At 45.4% G+C, this 16,500-nt stretch overlaps 1 protein-coding gene across 1 annotated transcript; it reads left to right on the top strand.

Moving 5' to 3' along the window:
• The first annotated feature begins 7,756 nt into the window (after positions 1-7,756).
• On the top strand, positions 7,757-9,032 carry LOC134223934 (uncharacterized). Its single transcript, XM_062703161.1, has 2 exons — positions 7,757-7,805; positions 7,865-9,032. Exon 2 carries the CDS (start codon positions 8,016-8,018, stop codon positions 9,000-9,002), a length of 987 nt encoding a protein of 328 aa, XP_062559145.1. The 5' UTR covers positions 7,757-7,805; positions 7,865-8,015; the 3' UTR covers positions 9,003-9,032.
• The last annotated feature ends 7,468 nt before the right edge of the window (positions 9,033-16,500 follow it).

Below are 16,500 nucleotides of genomic sequence, written 5' to 3'. Positions count from 1 at the left end.
TAATAAAATTAATCAGTTCAGTGCGTGATCTCTCATGTTTCGGACAGCAGAACGATCGTGCGGTCGACCGAATTATTGTGTTCTGCATTGCGCGGCCGGTAATAAAATTAATCAGTTCAGTGCGTGATCTCTCATGTTTCGGACAGCAGAACGATCGTGCGGTCGACCGAATTATTGTGTTCTGCATTGCGCGGCCGGTAATAAAATTGATCAGTTCAGTGCGTGATCTATCATGTTTCGGATAGCAGAACGATCGTGCGGTCGACCGAATTATTGTGTTCTGCATTGCGCGGCCGGTAATAAAATTAATCAGTTCAGTGCGTGATCTCTCATGTTTCGGACAGCAGAACGATCGTGCGGTCGACCGAATTATTGTGTTCTGCATTGCGCGGCCGGTAATAAAATTAATCAGTTCAATGCGTGATCTCTCATGTTTCGGACAGCAGAACGATCGTGCGGTCGACCGAATTATTGTGTTCTGCATTGCGCGGCCGGTAATAAAATTAATCAGTTCAGTGCGTGATCTCTCATGTTTCGGACAGCAGAACGATCGTGCGGTCGACCGAATTATTGTGTTCTGCATTGCACGGCCGGTAATAAAATTAATCAGTTCAGTGCGTGATCTCTCATGTTTCGGACAGCAGAACGATCGTGCGGTCGACCGAATTATTGTGTTCTGCATTGCGCGGCCGGTAATAAAATTAATCAGTTCAGTGCGTGATCTCTCATGTTTCGGACAGCAGAACGATCGTGCGGTCGACCGAATTATTGTGTTCTGCATTGCGCGGCCGGTAATAAAATTAATCAGTTCAGTGCGTGATCTCTCATGTTTCGGACAGCAGAACGATCGTGCGGTCGACCGAATTATTGTGTTCTGCATTGCGCGGCCGGTAATAAAATTAATCAGTTCAGTGCGTGATCTCTCATGTTTCGGACAGCAGAACGATCATGCGGTCGGCCGAATTATTGTGTTCTGCATTGCGCGGCCGGCAATAAAATTAATCAGTTCAGTGCGTGATCTCTCATGTTTCGGACAGCAGAACGATCGTGCGGTCGACCGAATTATTGTGTTCTGCATTGCGCGGCCGGTAATAAAATTAATCAGTTCAGTGCGTGATCTCTCATGTTTCGGACAGCAGAACGATCGTGCGGTCGACCGAATTATTGTGTTCTGCATTGCGCGGCCGGTAATAAAATTAATCAGTTCAGTGCGTGATCTCTCATGTTTCGGACAGCAGAACGATCGTGCGGTCGACCGAATTATTGTGTTCTGCATTGCGCGGCCGGTAATAAAATTAATCAGTTCAGTGCGTGATCTCTCATGTTTCGGACAGCAGAACGATCATGCGGTCGGCCGAATTATTGTGTTCTGCATTGCGCGACCGGCAATAAAATTAATCAGTTCAGTGCGTGATCTCTCATGTTTCGGACAGCAGAACGATCGTGCGGTCGACCGAATTATTGTGTTCTGCATTGCACGGCCGGTAATAAAATTAATCAGTTCAGTGCGTGATCTCTCATGTTTCGGACAGCAGAACGATCGTGCGGTCGACCGAATTATTGTGTTCTGCATTGCGCGGCCGGTAATAAAATTAATCAGTTCAGTGCGTGATCTCTCATGTTTCGGACAGCAGAACGATCATGCGGTCGGCCGAATTATTGTGTTCTGCATTGCGCGACCGGCAATAAAATTAATCAGTTCAGTGCGTGATACTTGTTTCGAAGCGGGCTTGGTAGTCATATGGCTACTGCTTCTGCCTCATACGCAGGAGGTCGTGGGTTAAATCCCAGGTCCGTTCCATTCTCCTACTTTGTATCTTTCTCTTTATTCCTCATGTTCTAGCAATCGCTAGAACTGGAAATGGACTTCCATACCGTTTCCATTACTATTCCTATACCTCCAACTTGAGTATTCTATCAGTAATCTGCTAGAATTGGAAATGAACTATAGAGCTCGTTTCCTACATCCAATTAGAAATTCCATCAGTTACCTTCTCCTATCTATCACATTGGCAGCTCGTTAACCAAGACTCTCCAAACTGGAACCCATAAATTCCAACAAATTCCGCATGAACTCGTGGCAAGTGCAGAGGTATATTCGGCTTGCAGTGGGCGAGTGATTGCATCATCATTTCCTCCCCTTCCCTACATTGACTTGCATTCTGACGTGGCAGGCGCCAGTATGACCTAACAAATGAGATCACCAGTACTTGTACATTGAAGATGTGTGCTAGTCCCAAGCAAACATCTGTTGGTTCCCTGTGCAAGAACAGCTGATCTGGTCATAATGGAGTAGCAACTACGAGCAGTCAATCAAGCTCAAGCTCAAGCTCAAGCTTTCTGATGGCTGACAGAACGGTCTGCTCATCGATTATAAACGCATGTAAATCTAAAACATTTCTAGGCGTGAACTGATTTGCAACAGCTATTTGATCGGCGGTGGCCCTGGTGGCATTGAAGGTACTTAGGAAATGTCGAACGAACAAATTACACTTTTCCAGCTCTGAACTGGCGATTTCTTCTCCCAGATGCAAGCACGAAGGCAGACCTACTTCCTTTCGTTTGGAGTTAACAAACGACCAAAAACTTTTGGGATTTCTACGGAGTGATGTTTGCGTTCGAAGCACGTAGCGACGATAAAGGAATCGATTGTATACACGATATGCAGTACTGGAATGGTTGAACTCCTGCTTCGTAATTAGCGTGCGATTCTTGCAGTAATGTCGCAATACTGTTGCCCTACTTCACTTTAGCCGACGCAGACGACTGTTCAACCTGGGAGGCTTAGGCTTCGGACTACACAGGGGCACGTGCTCCGCAATTATACGACGAATTTGACGAGTGAAATAATTAACAGCATCATCTACACAGAGGTCAAGCTCGATGGGTGACCAGTCAATACATGAGATAGCATCACAAATGCTATCATAATCAGCTCGGCGGTAGTCGTACATTTGGTGAACGTCAGAAGCATCGTCAAACGTAAACAGGCCCGGAAGGTTGACGACTATGTCCAGAGCAGGATGGTCAGCATCCAGTGAGATGAGGGGTTCGATGGCTTCGGAAACGGTGCTGGTAGATTTAGCTGCATCGTTGGCGAGGACGAGATCCAGAAACCGACCATTTCTGTTAGGAACTCCATTGAGTTGAGTCAAGCCATTAAACGAAAAACCATCGACCAATGCAGAGCTACTGGTTGACAAAACAGATTGGGGGTTCACATGCATAAACCCATTGGAACTAATAGAGCTTAAAGAGTTCATGTGATCCCGAATGCAATTTATATCGCTACGCCGGTCTGGAGGTAGATATAATGCTCCTATGCTAACCAATCGATCTGTCGTAGAAATTCTAATCCATAACTGCTCCAATGCTATGCTTGTCAATGTAGAGTCAACGTAGCTATTCCAGCGTGTTGAGACTGCTATCAAAACTCCTCCTCCGCGAGACTTAGTGCTGTTAGCTGAATTACGATCTGTACGGTAAACAGCAAACTTAGAACCGAATAGCTGTAAGCCGAGGATTTGTTCGTCTAGCCAAGTTTCCGTCAAAACAATTACGTCGTAGTCACATTCACTAGCAGCCAGAAAGAAAGAGTCCACCTTAGTACGGAGCCCGCGCACATTCTGGTAGTAGATGCGCAAGGGATGAGCAGGTAATTCACTAGGCGAAACAGATCCTCTAACCGGCAGGCTATCGTTAGAAACGTTGGATGATATAGCAGGCTGCTCGGGCTTGGAATTAGTGTCAACTGGCTGGATACTGGAAGTAACAGACGTTACCGGAAGAGAATTGTTCGGGACGATATTGTACTTGCCTGCAATAACGGTTTGGAAGCCCTCCGTGCCGGACTCAATTACAGGACCGGGATGACTGCGGAGCGCTGGCAGGATTGGCTCGACTGTAATGAGCGGATTGAGGGCTTCCATTGAGCTAGCAGGCGTGCATCCCGGTGAACGGTTGGTTATTGGCATCCTAGACGTGTTATTAAACGGCAATTCCGACGGTAGAATGGAATCTTCCATGGTTTCACTAAAAACTGGAGAACTTTCAGACAGAAAAGCGTTCATTGATGGTTGATACTTGCCGGAGAGAGGAGTGCGGAAGCCCCCGTCTCCAATCCCAAACACAGGACCAGGACGGCTGATGATCGTAGGCAGGAAGGGCGCGACTGTGTTGAGTGGATTAGGGGCTTCCTCTGTGCTTGTGGCACTTATGCGTCCTGGTGACAAGCTGGAGGCATTGGCGAAGGAAATTTCCTCAGCACGGTTAGCATAAGTTTGTTTCGAAATCCGGTGAGTAGATGAATGCGGCAGACTGAAAGCGATGAATGAATCAGGAGACGAAGTGCTTGGAAGATCACGATACTTGCCTGTAACGGGGGCTCGGAAGATCCCGTCTCCCAACTCAAACGTAGGGCCGGGATGACTGAAGATCGCTGGCTGGGGAGGCTCGACTACGATGAGAGAGATAGGGACTTCCTTACGGCTTGTGGCAGGTTTGCATCCCGGGGAGTGATGCCGGTATTGAAGAAAATTTACTCCATCAGCAACACTTCGTCCGATGAAATATCCAGCGGGTCGTTGAATTCCGCAGCAGGCCTCGGACGCCAAAAATTTTCTTCAACTCTGTCGTCAACAAACTCTCTGAATAACACTCCTCTAGGCCATGTAGATGAGGACAGGGCTTTCGCTTTCAGTTCGAAATCCATTCCGATTTTGAAGGAAACAAACGATAGTGTACTGATGTCCTTTCCTTTGGCAACTAGTCGAGTAACTTTCACATCTTCAGTCCCAAGACGCTTTTTAGCTAAAACGCCTACCTGTTCGACAGACACATCCCTTGCGATTCGTGACAGGTACAACCAAAACTTAGGCCTAGCCGTTGGAACTGTAGCGATTTCCATCGACGGAGAGGGAGTGCTTCCGGTTCCTAGAACTAGAGGACGCTTACGTTTGGCATTTTCGTCATCGATCGTGGTGAATATCGGATTGATATCGGCTTGCTTGGAGTACTTAGGAGTAAACGAGTTGGAGTTGATCAGCCTTGCAAAATTTGTTTTTATTTCTGATTTTAACTCGTCCATTATTTCCAGCTTAAGGTTTTGCAAGATGTCACTGTGAGAATTTAGAGCGTGTACTTTTCCAATTTCATAAGCAGCACGGGTGGTATTACGAAAACGGGCATCATCCATAAGTTTAGTGCACGAGTTGCACATCCAAAATAGTTGTTTATTTTTCACGACTTCTTCGAAAATATCTGCTGCTATGCCACAGCATCGGGGGTGAAAAATAGCTTTACAAAAGCCTTGGCACTCCACTTGTATTTCGCCGATATCACTGGCACATGAACTGCAAACTAATGACATTCTGCTTTTCGATTTCAAATGAAGAGTCGAGACGACTGCGTATCGAATAATCGCACAGACCGAACACTGTTTCAGGAGCAGACTGCTTGTGGTTGTAGGTACGGTTGCCGAGTGAAGTGCTATTAGCGGACAGTGACGAGTTTAAACACTTTTTCTCGCGCCACGGACTGCGATAAACAATTATGTTTTACGGGTTTTATCGCGGTAATTAACTTTAAAACAATGAAAACTTTAATTCGACGCGGTACACAGTGATAAAAAGATCAGTACGATGCGAAATTCAACGGTCAATAGTACACATTACGCGGTGAAAAATGAAAACAAATTCAGTGCGTATACGAAACAAACAAACAACAACAAGTTCTACCAATTGTCTCATTGTCTCAAAGTTTCATGCATTTTGAGTCCTTTGGCATAAAAAAAATTAAGTCTTGATTAATTTTGAGCACTTTTAAATCATGTCCGATTTAGCTCAAATTTAGCATAGGGGGGTATTTTTGTCTACGAAAACGTTTGCGTATCGTCCGGTGTTAAAATTCGTTGAAAAAAAAAATTAATCATCTGGAAAAATCCACCAAAAGTCCCAAAAATGTTCTAAGAGAAAAAATCGATTTCCTTTTCATGGGCAAAAATTTCAAAACTTTGATGAAGTTTAGGCACCCCTAAATCATGTCCGATTGAGCTCAAATTTCGCATGGGGTCATATTTTGGAGTGATAGAACTTGTGAGCAATGTCGTTTTTTGGAATTCGATGATAATTTTTTCCTATATATTCCATTGGCACCCTAAATGTACACACTTATTTCTTCGGCCGTTGCCACACCAATTCTCATGGTCACTGATTGGGAACGTCTGTTGGTTGGAGGCAACACAAAGTTCTGGAAAACCCGAACACCGTTGATGGTGCTGTTGCAAAAAGGAGCGATCACTCAATGATAACAACTATTATCAATTCACTGCTTACATCGGATGTATTGATAATCACAAACACTAATTCCTTCAGCTGTGATTATTGTGTTGTAACAATATATTTGTTGGACTTATCAGCATGCAGAGGAGTCCCATCAAAAGACAGGCGAGGAAAAATAACTCCTAAAGGTGTAAGACGTTTTATAAGAAATGTCGAAAATATTTTTAACGTAAACGACTATTAAAATCATTAACATTAAACGTATTTTCGGTTTGTTGCTTCAAAATAAAATTGCGCATTTGAAGGTCAACTCTTTCTGAAAACTATTCTAATTGCATTCAGAAATGCCTTTTGCTTTCTCGGCGCAATGATAATTGCGATCGGTTTACCGCAGAACCTCTACTGAAGCTGTGATGACCACAACCCGCGCACCTTTAAACAAAGGCCGGGACAGAGACGACTCAACCGGACCGGCAGTCGAGCATCGACTGGCACTGGAGTAGCGTAATGTGGCCGCGTACTCGTGCGTCAGTCATGGTGGGTACGAATGTCTGGCACTGCAGGGCCTCCTCGTTGGGGCTTTGCACCTCGGTTCGTTGGTAGTTTTGGGATCTCACTCTGCTTCTTGGTTTTTGATTTTTACTATCCAACGAATATAGCGATACTGATGCTTTGCGCTGCTGGTTTGTTTTCGAGAGATAATAACCCAGAAGGTCATTCATCCCTAAGATGAATGGTGATGCTTTGCGCGATTTGAGTTCCGGGGAGCAGAATAAATTGTAGATACCTAACAAATAAATCTGATTAGTTACAATTTAATTGTACCGGTTTCTCTGATTAGCTGCTTTAGCTTTCGACACTCAATTGCACCCATTTGTGGATGGTTCTGATGCGTTACAGAAAATGGGACCAAAGTTCAAATAGTGGCAAAAACGGCCAGAGTTGTGCCCATCAAATGTTAATAACCTCGGTTGGAATTACAAGTTGCAGTATTGTGAATTTGCTTATTGTATACTGTAAAAAAAATAATTGCGAATTACAATTACTAAAATTAAAGAAACGGTTATACAGCCGTGGTTGTTGGAGAAGTTTTGCATGTTCTAAAAAAAGATAGAGGCGGAAACTAAGCGTAAGGCGGGTGCAGACAAGATTGTCGTGAGATAATAGGATCAAGTAGAATAAATTGTTCACAATTGTACTGTATAAGATCATTTGAGGTAGACAATAAAGTTAGTTGTTGTTAATTCATTCATGTCGGTTACGTTATCCAAAAATACCTGGGCCGGCGCAAACAATATTGGTATCTAATACAAATAAAAAGAATTTTTTTTTTCTTGCGATGCAGAAGAAGCGGAACTTATAACTCTTCAGAACAAATTGTCTCATTAAGAAAAATAAACAATCCTGACGAACGTAATAACAACATTCTGCGAAATCACTCTGCGCGCGGACTGTCAGTACTTCTCTGGCGCTGAAGATGAATCATTCTGTTGTGTGGCTTCTCAGGTTGGTCTTTGGTGTTCTTTGGTAAGTATTAGACAAGTGCATCTTTGGTATTTGTATATTATTTATGTTCTTTTTTTCAGTGCCATTTCAAATATCCATCTGGTTTGGTCACTCAATTGCATTTCTAATCAACTTTCACTATGTATCATTAAAAATTTACAACTCAATTCCTCTGATTTGGGTTCTCTTAAGTTTCCTGCCTATTCGAAAATTGAACTGCAACACGCGGAAATGGATTCCCTTTCTGCGGAGGTAGTGCAACGAATGAAGTGGGTCAGCAATCTAACGATTACTAACGGAGATATCGGCAAAATTTACCTGAAACATGAGCTTCTGGAACTGATTGCTAGTAACAGTAAGACATTCGAAATCATCATAGGCGAAGGTATTAACACAGATCTGGAAAGAATGGTGATAACCGGTAACGAACTACTTGGCATTCCAAAAAATATTGAATTTCTTAAATCGCTGATGATTCTGACACTATCCAATAATAAAATAGAGTCTGTTGATTTTGAGCAAGTTAGTAAATTAGAGAATGTTTCACATATAGATTTAGCGAACAACAGAATCTATTATGTTATTCCGTATGAACTGTTTGAACTCAGCCATCTGGAATTTTTGGATTTAAGTAATAATTTCTTGACTGAGATTGAATTTACTGGATGGATCGTTCCACGACTACGGACTTTATCTATTCCAAACAACAGTTTAACATTTACGAAAGGTTTTAATGAAGATGCCTTTTCATCCATTGAACGATATACTGACAATAATAATGCATTCGACTGTCGCTGGCGTGCAGAATTTGTTTCAAATTTGAAGCAATGGGAAAAATCCAAAATCTTCAAAATTTCACCACAAGACTGCTCGAAAGGCGTTCAACTGAGCTCATCAACTTACCGGAAGCTCAACATGAGGGATGATCGCAACTATACGTTCAAGTTTGACGGTAACGATCAACTCCAGAAGCAAATAAATGATATACTGGATGCAGAGGAAAAGCAGACCAAGCGAATTGAAACACTGAACAGCGTGATAACACAACAGGCAGAGCAGCTCAAAGAGACAGCGAGCAAACTCCTTACTCAACAGACGAATATTGATAAGCTGCTGGTGCAGATCGAGAGTCTTCAAAGTAAAATGGATGATGTGGCTTCTACAAGGAAAAATGTTACAACAGGAGCACGGGAGATTACTGTAACCGTTACATTATAATAAAAAAATGAGATAAAAAAATTATGATTTTCAAAAGGGGTTTTAGAATTCAAAATATATTTTTGTTCTGAAGCATATTTGCATATTTTCATTTCTATTCATAAGCAACTCGACGAGCTGAACAAATGTCTGTCATTTTTTTTTTTTTTTTTCTTGAGCAAGGGTAAACGGAAATCTGCAACCAGACACCTGAGGAGGTACTCAGGTAGTGTGGGGATGGGTATGTCATGTAACTCTTACCCGACCCACTAAAACCAAAACCCTTTCGCCAGTCCGTACCCCCGGCCCGCAATTAAGCAATACATCAGGGGGGGACTATTGAGAACGCTCACGCCTATGCTAACGCACTTGACGTCAATACACACAACATCGACTTCAAGGGTGGCTACCTCACCACCCGTCGATCGCAAGCTATGATAGTAACCTAACGGTCCGTATCATAATCTCACGTTGGAGACGAGCACCCCGACAACAACCACCGCGCGTGAACCGCAATGACTTCTATATCTACATACTGAGGTCCCCGCAGCCCACCCACGACATGTTGGTTGTCGGGATGAGCAAAGTGTTCACTGCATCACAGGTGCCCTTACTGCACACGTTGGTTTTGTTCAAGACGCCACCACCGCTGCAGTTTCGACATAATCTGTCGAGATGCTGTGTTCACCATATAGCTTCCTCCCGGCACATCCTCTCGACGAGGTTGTCTGGGGTTGTATCCATACCACTAATAAGCAGCATGGCATTGCGTTCTATCTCGAATCGCGGGCATGCGAACATCACATGCTCTGCCGATTCTACCTCACCTACACATTCAGGACACTCCGCAGAATCTGCGAAGCCAAACCTGTGTAGGAATTTCTTAAAGCAGCCATGTTCAGACAACACCTGTGTTAGGTGGAAGTTGACTTGACCATGCTTCCTATCAACCCAGTTGGACACATCTGGAATCAGTCTGTGGGTCCAACGACCTTTGACTGCGGTGTCCCATGCTCTTTGCCATTTAAGCAACGAAGCTGCTCTCTTGACACGTCGCACTTGCACCGAGTCCCTTTCGTTGTAGCACTCCACATCCTCCTCTAAGAGTATGTCGATCGGCATCATTCTAGCTATAACGCACACCGCCTCATATGATATGGTGCGATATGCGCTCGCGACACGTAAACACATCAGCCGGTGTACTCTGATCAATTTCTTTACATTGTACTCGGCTTTTAGTGCTACGGCCCATGCCGGCACGCCATAACGGAATATAGACAATGCTACGCCAGCTATCAGCCTACGCACTTGACTATGCACCGCCGATCTGTTGGACATCATTCGTGATAAAGATTTTATCGCCAATGAAGCCCGCTGACATGCATAATCGACGTGGCTCGTAAAATTGAGCTTATCATCGATCATCACGCCCAGATGCTTGAGAGACCTCACGGAGTTAACTGTGCAGGTCCCTACTCTTATTCTCGCCTGTTGCAACCCATGACGGTTATGCACTACCACGACTTCCGTCTTGTGATGTGCAAGGGACAACCGCCTCGAGTTGAGCCATTCTTCCACTCTGCCAATCGCGTATGAAGCCTTCATTTTGACTTCGTCGGGAGTGTCTCCTGTTACATCTAGCATTACGTCATCTGCGAAGCCTTCTATTTTGACACCGGTCGGGATACTTAGGCGTAATACTCCGTCGTACATAATATTCCACAGAACCGGTCCGAGGATCGATCCCTGTGGAACACCCGCAGACACTACGAGCGACTTTTGACCAGCATCCGTGTCGTATATCAGCACCCTATTCTGAAAATAACTTTTCAGTATCCTGCACAGGTAATTCGGAACTCTCAATCGGTGCAGGGAGTCAGCTATTGCTGCCCAGCTAGCATTGTTAAACGCGTTTTTACATCAAGTGTAATCAACGCGCAGTACCTAATACCTTTTCTGTTTAAACCTCTCGCTATCTTGGCCGAATCCGTTACCGCTCGAATTGCTTCGATGGTAGAACGGCCCTTACGGAAGCCATACTGGTTGCTCGATAAGCCACCAGCACACTCTGTATAAGCCGACAATCTATTCAGAATGATCCTCTCTAGCAGCTTCCCTGTTGTGTCGAGTAGGCAAATTGGTCTGTATGCCGAAGGATCCCCCGGCTGTTTGCCAGGCTTCGGTAATAGCACCAATTTCTGCCGTTTCCATCGATCTGGGAAGTTTCTTTCATCCATGCATCTCTGGAGGCAGCTCCTGAACATATCTGGATTGGCAAGAATGGCGTGTTCAAGGGCCAGGTTTGGAATACCATCCGGGCCTGGCGCCTTATTGAGCTTAAGTTTTCTTGCGGCTACGATAAGCTCTTCGTTAGTCACTAGCGGTACCACGTCAAGTTACTCGTACGGTGTAGCGGGCCAGTTCGATGATTCATGCCTCGGAAACAACCTGTCGACTATTTTGGCCAACATCCCGGAGATTTCTCAGGTGGCGTGGTATTGGTCCTAGCCATCACCATCCTGTATGCATCTCCCCATGGATTGTCGTTTGCCATCCTGCACAGCCGCTCGAAGCAGGCTCTCTTACTACATTTGATCTCGTAGTTCAGAGCTCTGCTCGCTGTCTGGAACACCCTGCGTCTCTCGACCTTATCAGCGTCTGTTCTGGCACGTCGCAGCCTTCTCTTTGCTCGAAGACAGGTTCTACGAAGGTCTGCAATTGTGTCAGTCCACCAGTACACAGGTTGCCGGTTTCCGGGAGGTTTGGTCCTCCTAGGCATCGTCACATCGCATGCACGGGTTAGTACATCGATTAACTCGTCGCCACTTAATCCCGTTGTTCGCGTCTCCCATCGTAGTGATTCCTCCAAGAGTTCTGGGTTAAACTGCGAGGTGCGCCATCCTAGATCGGCTTTGCCGATTCGCCTTGTGGTTGCTACGGGGTATACCGGATCATAAAAACGAATTTCCTGATGATCGCTGGAGGTATGCCCTCATGAACCTCCCATTCTAGCTCCACCGTCGAGCCTCCGGTACAGAAGGTCACATCGATGCATGAATCACCGTTCGGTCCCCTGAACGTTGGCACTTGGCCTTCATTCAGCAGGACTACGTTCAATACCGCTAGCGACTCTAGCAGGGTATGACCTCTGGCGTTTGTGGACCGGGATCCCCAGTCCACTGCCCACGCATTGAAGTCGCCTGCTACAACTAACGGTTTTAAGCCAGTTAGTTTTGCTGCAAGAATATCTACTACCCTAGTAAACTGCACTATACTCCACCTGGGAGGACAGTAGCAGCTACAAAAGTAAACACCGTTTACCTTTGCTATAACGAAACCCTCATCATCAGGTGATGATACTATCTCCTGGATGGGATATCGCCCGCAAGTCCAGATGGCCACCATCTGAGACTTATCCGCAATCCAACTACCGTTACCGGCAGGGATGCGGTATGGATCGGACAGCAAAGCTACATCAGTTTTACACTTAGTAACCGACTGTTGTAGCAGCAATTGAGCCGCCTTGCAGTGGTTCAGATTCAGCTGTGTTACCTGCGTGTCTGGATCCTTCTAGAGGCCGGACAAGCCTGGACACCGGTGAGGTGTCTGTTGTCTGTACCCGGGGGACAGATCAGATACCTTGGTGCAGCCCGACAGGTGCGAGCTTGGTGGCCTTCAGCTCCACACCTACGGCATAGCTTGCTCCGATCAGGTCTTTACAGTCATAAGACTTATGACCGTTGCCAAGACTCCTGAAACAGGTCTGAAGCGGTTGGCTTATACTTAGCGGACATACCGACCAACCCACTTTCAGTTTAGCCTTATCCATTACCTTTTTGGCCTCAGCCTGAGGTACTTGGAATGAGGCAACCTGCATTCCCGCGAAGCTTTTGCGTAACCGAACCGTAGATTCCTGGATCTCGACATTGCACTGATCTCTCAGTGCGTCGACCAGGTCTCTAGCCTCGGTTACTTCATCCAGGCCCTTGCACTGGATGTTCGAAACTCCGTCAACTTTTTGTACTCAGTACTCTTCTGAGCAGCATCCCACTTCAAGACGATAATCATCTCGCCTCTCCGCGTCCTTCGGATGCAGTTGACATCCTCTCCTAGGCCAGCGAGTTTGTCATTAACTCTCATGGCCTTCAAGACTTCGGCGTAGCTCGTGTCGTCAGTACTGACGATAATCGCCTCGCCTCTGTCTTTACACTTACCACTGACATTGGAAGGCGCACCCGTCTCCTTCTGGGCTCTACCCTTCTTAACAGTGGCGCGTATCGCTCCGCCTGCCGCTTTCTCTGCCGCCTGCTGCCGTTGCCTTCTCGCCTTCTTGGGATTCACGACCTCCCTCCACGGTAGATCTTCCTCCCGGCGAGCTTCAGTGGTTCGCGATGGTGGCGGCACTGGGTTCACTGGCTTGGGATGGCCATCCTTCTGCTCGACCTTCTTCCTTTTCTCGGGATTCGGGGCTGCGGACTTCTCCACAGCTGCTTTCAGGGTCGCCTCCTGCGTAACCTTACTCAGCTTCAGGGTCGCCCCTGTTACAGCCATCCTTTGCGGAGTTCCTCGACCTGGCTCTCCGCCAGTCGTTTGCCCTCGGACAGGAGACGAATTTTCGATTCTGCCTCCTCTTTGTCCTTATCCGCCTGCTTCCGCTCCTTGACAAGTTTGCGGAGCTCTCTCTCCGCACTCTTGCTGGCCTCTAGTAGGGACCTCCACTCCGATTTGGCCTCAACTACTAGGGCACAGAGTGCCTGCACAGCAAGTTTCAGATCCTTGCTGTACTTAACCCGGTTGTCTAGGAACGACATAATCACGTCGGATACCTCCGTGACTACCTCCATCGTGTGACCACCGCGTTCTTCGTGGTTCACCATCACAGATTTGATGACGCGGGTCAGGGTGGGGCCGTCCATCTTTACTTCAACCGGCACCTCCTCAGACCCTCCACGGGCTTCTCCATCGCCTTCCCCCGGCGATCTTTGGAGAGACCTCTCAAGGCCGCTACATCTGGTGAAAGGGTTCTCCTTACCACCATTCGCCTCACCTGCATCCCTCGACGTTTTGTGCATTGTGTTGTTAGAATTCATCGCTGTTGGGTCCCCCTTGCGGCTGCTGTCGAATCCTGCTGGTGTAGTCGCCTTCGCGATCCCATGGTTATCTATACATACCTTGCGGCATGCAGGAGGCCATGCGAGGGTTGACACTTTCGTGTTCAGAGCCAGATCAGCGCTAGTCAGGGAAAAGCATCTGAGCCTACTCCCCACTCAGCTCCCAGCTGGGCGACAGGATTGTACCGCGTGCTAGAAGACCTGCCAGGGTTTTATTGTACGGAAGACAGCCTGGCCATTCGCCCATTCGCCGTTTCAGGTCGGTGTCACCCGGCCTTACTAAGAGAATAGAATAACCAGACTACCAGCCCTCGCGTTCACAATATCTCAATATCCAAAAACAAGACCAATAACATGCAACCAGTATACCATAATCAGGATCTTACTGGGATCGATCCTGATGTGCCAATGGCACTCCCTGGGCTTGTGCTTTTGAAGCGGCACACAGTCGCTTTGATAGAGTCTGCTTACGGGCACTTGTGGTTTTTTGGGAGGGATTTTAGCAGAGCCCACTGCTAAATCCCACCACGCCCTAGGCAGTTCTCCCTGACTCACAGACAGCTGGGGAGGGGTCGTCAAGCCCTTGGACATGGTCCCTGCTGCCCCGAACAAATGTCTGTCTGTCCGTGTGTATGTGCACAAGAGCTAAAAAACATTAGACAAATTTTCATATATCGCCATCGGGGGTGACAATGGGTCTGGAGGGTGAGAATGGGTCATCGCTCTCACCGGCAGTCTGGAGGTCGTAGAGCAAAATCGTTCCAAAAGGTCTCTTTTATTTTAGTCTTATTGCCCTCAGATACATTCAATCTATTCTACAAGCATTCTAAGGGGTTGAAACAGTGACCCATTCTCACCCCCATTTGACCCATTGTCACCCCCGACGACGGTAGTAATCCTTAATCGATTTTCTTGCAACAAGAAATTGGTACATCGAATCATATAAGTGCCATATAAGTTTAGTGTCTTGGCTAAATGCGAGAAGGTCAGTATCACTATTCGGTGAGTTAAGTTGAGCTTTTTACGTATTTTGACGGTACGGTTTTGATATTTAAACAGTTTTTTACGCGAGAAATAAGATTTACGCAGTTAATAAATAATTCCAAAAATATATAAAAAAATATTAAAAATCAGAAGGGTTGTGTACAAGACACGACCACTTTACGTAAACTACGTAAAACCTTTTAGTACAATGAAAATCGTAACACAATCAAACCTGCAGGAGTTGATGTTCTATGACTCGATGTCGACTCATGGAAGCAAATTATGCCAAATTAAAATTAGTTTCTGGGTTACTGTGATGGTTCCCTTCATACAGCTTTCCTGCGCGCGTTTGCAGTTTGATTACAAATCATCGTGCGGTCGTCAATGGAATTTGTTTAAAAATCTAAGTAAAGCAGCTTTGTTGGCAACGAGCGAAACATGAGAGAGAAAATTAGCGGCGAAATAAAATGTTCATGAAGAAATAAAAATTAAAAAAAATAAAGATAAAAAAACAATTTTAAAATCAGCGTCAAAATTGAATGCAAATTTATAATATTCCTAACAATTCAAATAAGATGGAATATTATATTGAAAGAGAATATCGAAAATGTATGTTGTATATTGCGGTGCGAAACTGAACAAATGAACGGTCAATCAGTGAACAACAATACTGTCTAGGTGGCCGTCTGCTGCATATGGGTGGCACTGTCGCCCCAAAATCATCGTTATTTAAAACCATTTTTAAAACGCTAGAATACCTTTTTTTATTTTTTTTTCTGGGACCCAATAATTTGCAAAAATTTAAGTGTAATTTGTTATTGGAAGCATATCCGAGTTTTTAATAAGGAGTTTTTCAAAAGTTACAGAACAAATCGCAAAAGGTTGCACACTTGCCCCAAATTCCGCTACGTATCTGGTTTATGTATTTGTGAACTTTCACAAATCCGAATCAATACTTTTCTGACAATTTTGGCCAGTTTGAAAGCAACCATTTGAAAAATCGTCTTAAGCATGGCCTCATAGCAAAGCAATAATACGTTCCCATCATCCTTGCGCCATCTACGCATTTACCCATTATCATTGTCCCTCAGACAGTTAACGATTCCCTTACGGAGCAAAGGACCAACAACGTAGGTTCAACGATAATTACAAGAGCACAGTAATTAAGCCCACCTTGAGGATAAAGCTGGTTGGTACAGTGCTGAAGAAAAATACAGTTTAGTCAGCTTTTTCAAAATTCATTCTTTATTTAAGCATCCAAAACACCACGGGCATTTTTTTCTGATTTTTTGAATTATGGGAAATTTAAGAATGTAAATCGAAATCATTTCAGTCAAGCTTGAGAATCGATGCAGCGAGGGCAGGTCGGACGGTGATGCAACCAACGGATTGGCTATGGCGAAGTAAATGTGTTCCTGTACGGT

This window comes from Armigeres subalbatus, chromosome 3, assembly GCF_024139115.2.
Source record: "Armigeres subalbatus isolate Guangzhou_Male chromosome 3, GZ_Asu_2, whole genome shotgun sequence".
NCBI lineage: Eukaryota > Metazoa > Arthropoda > Insecta > Diptera > Culicidae > Armigeres > Armigeres subalbatus.
This window is presented reverse-complemented; position numbering and strand designations above follow the sequence as displayed.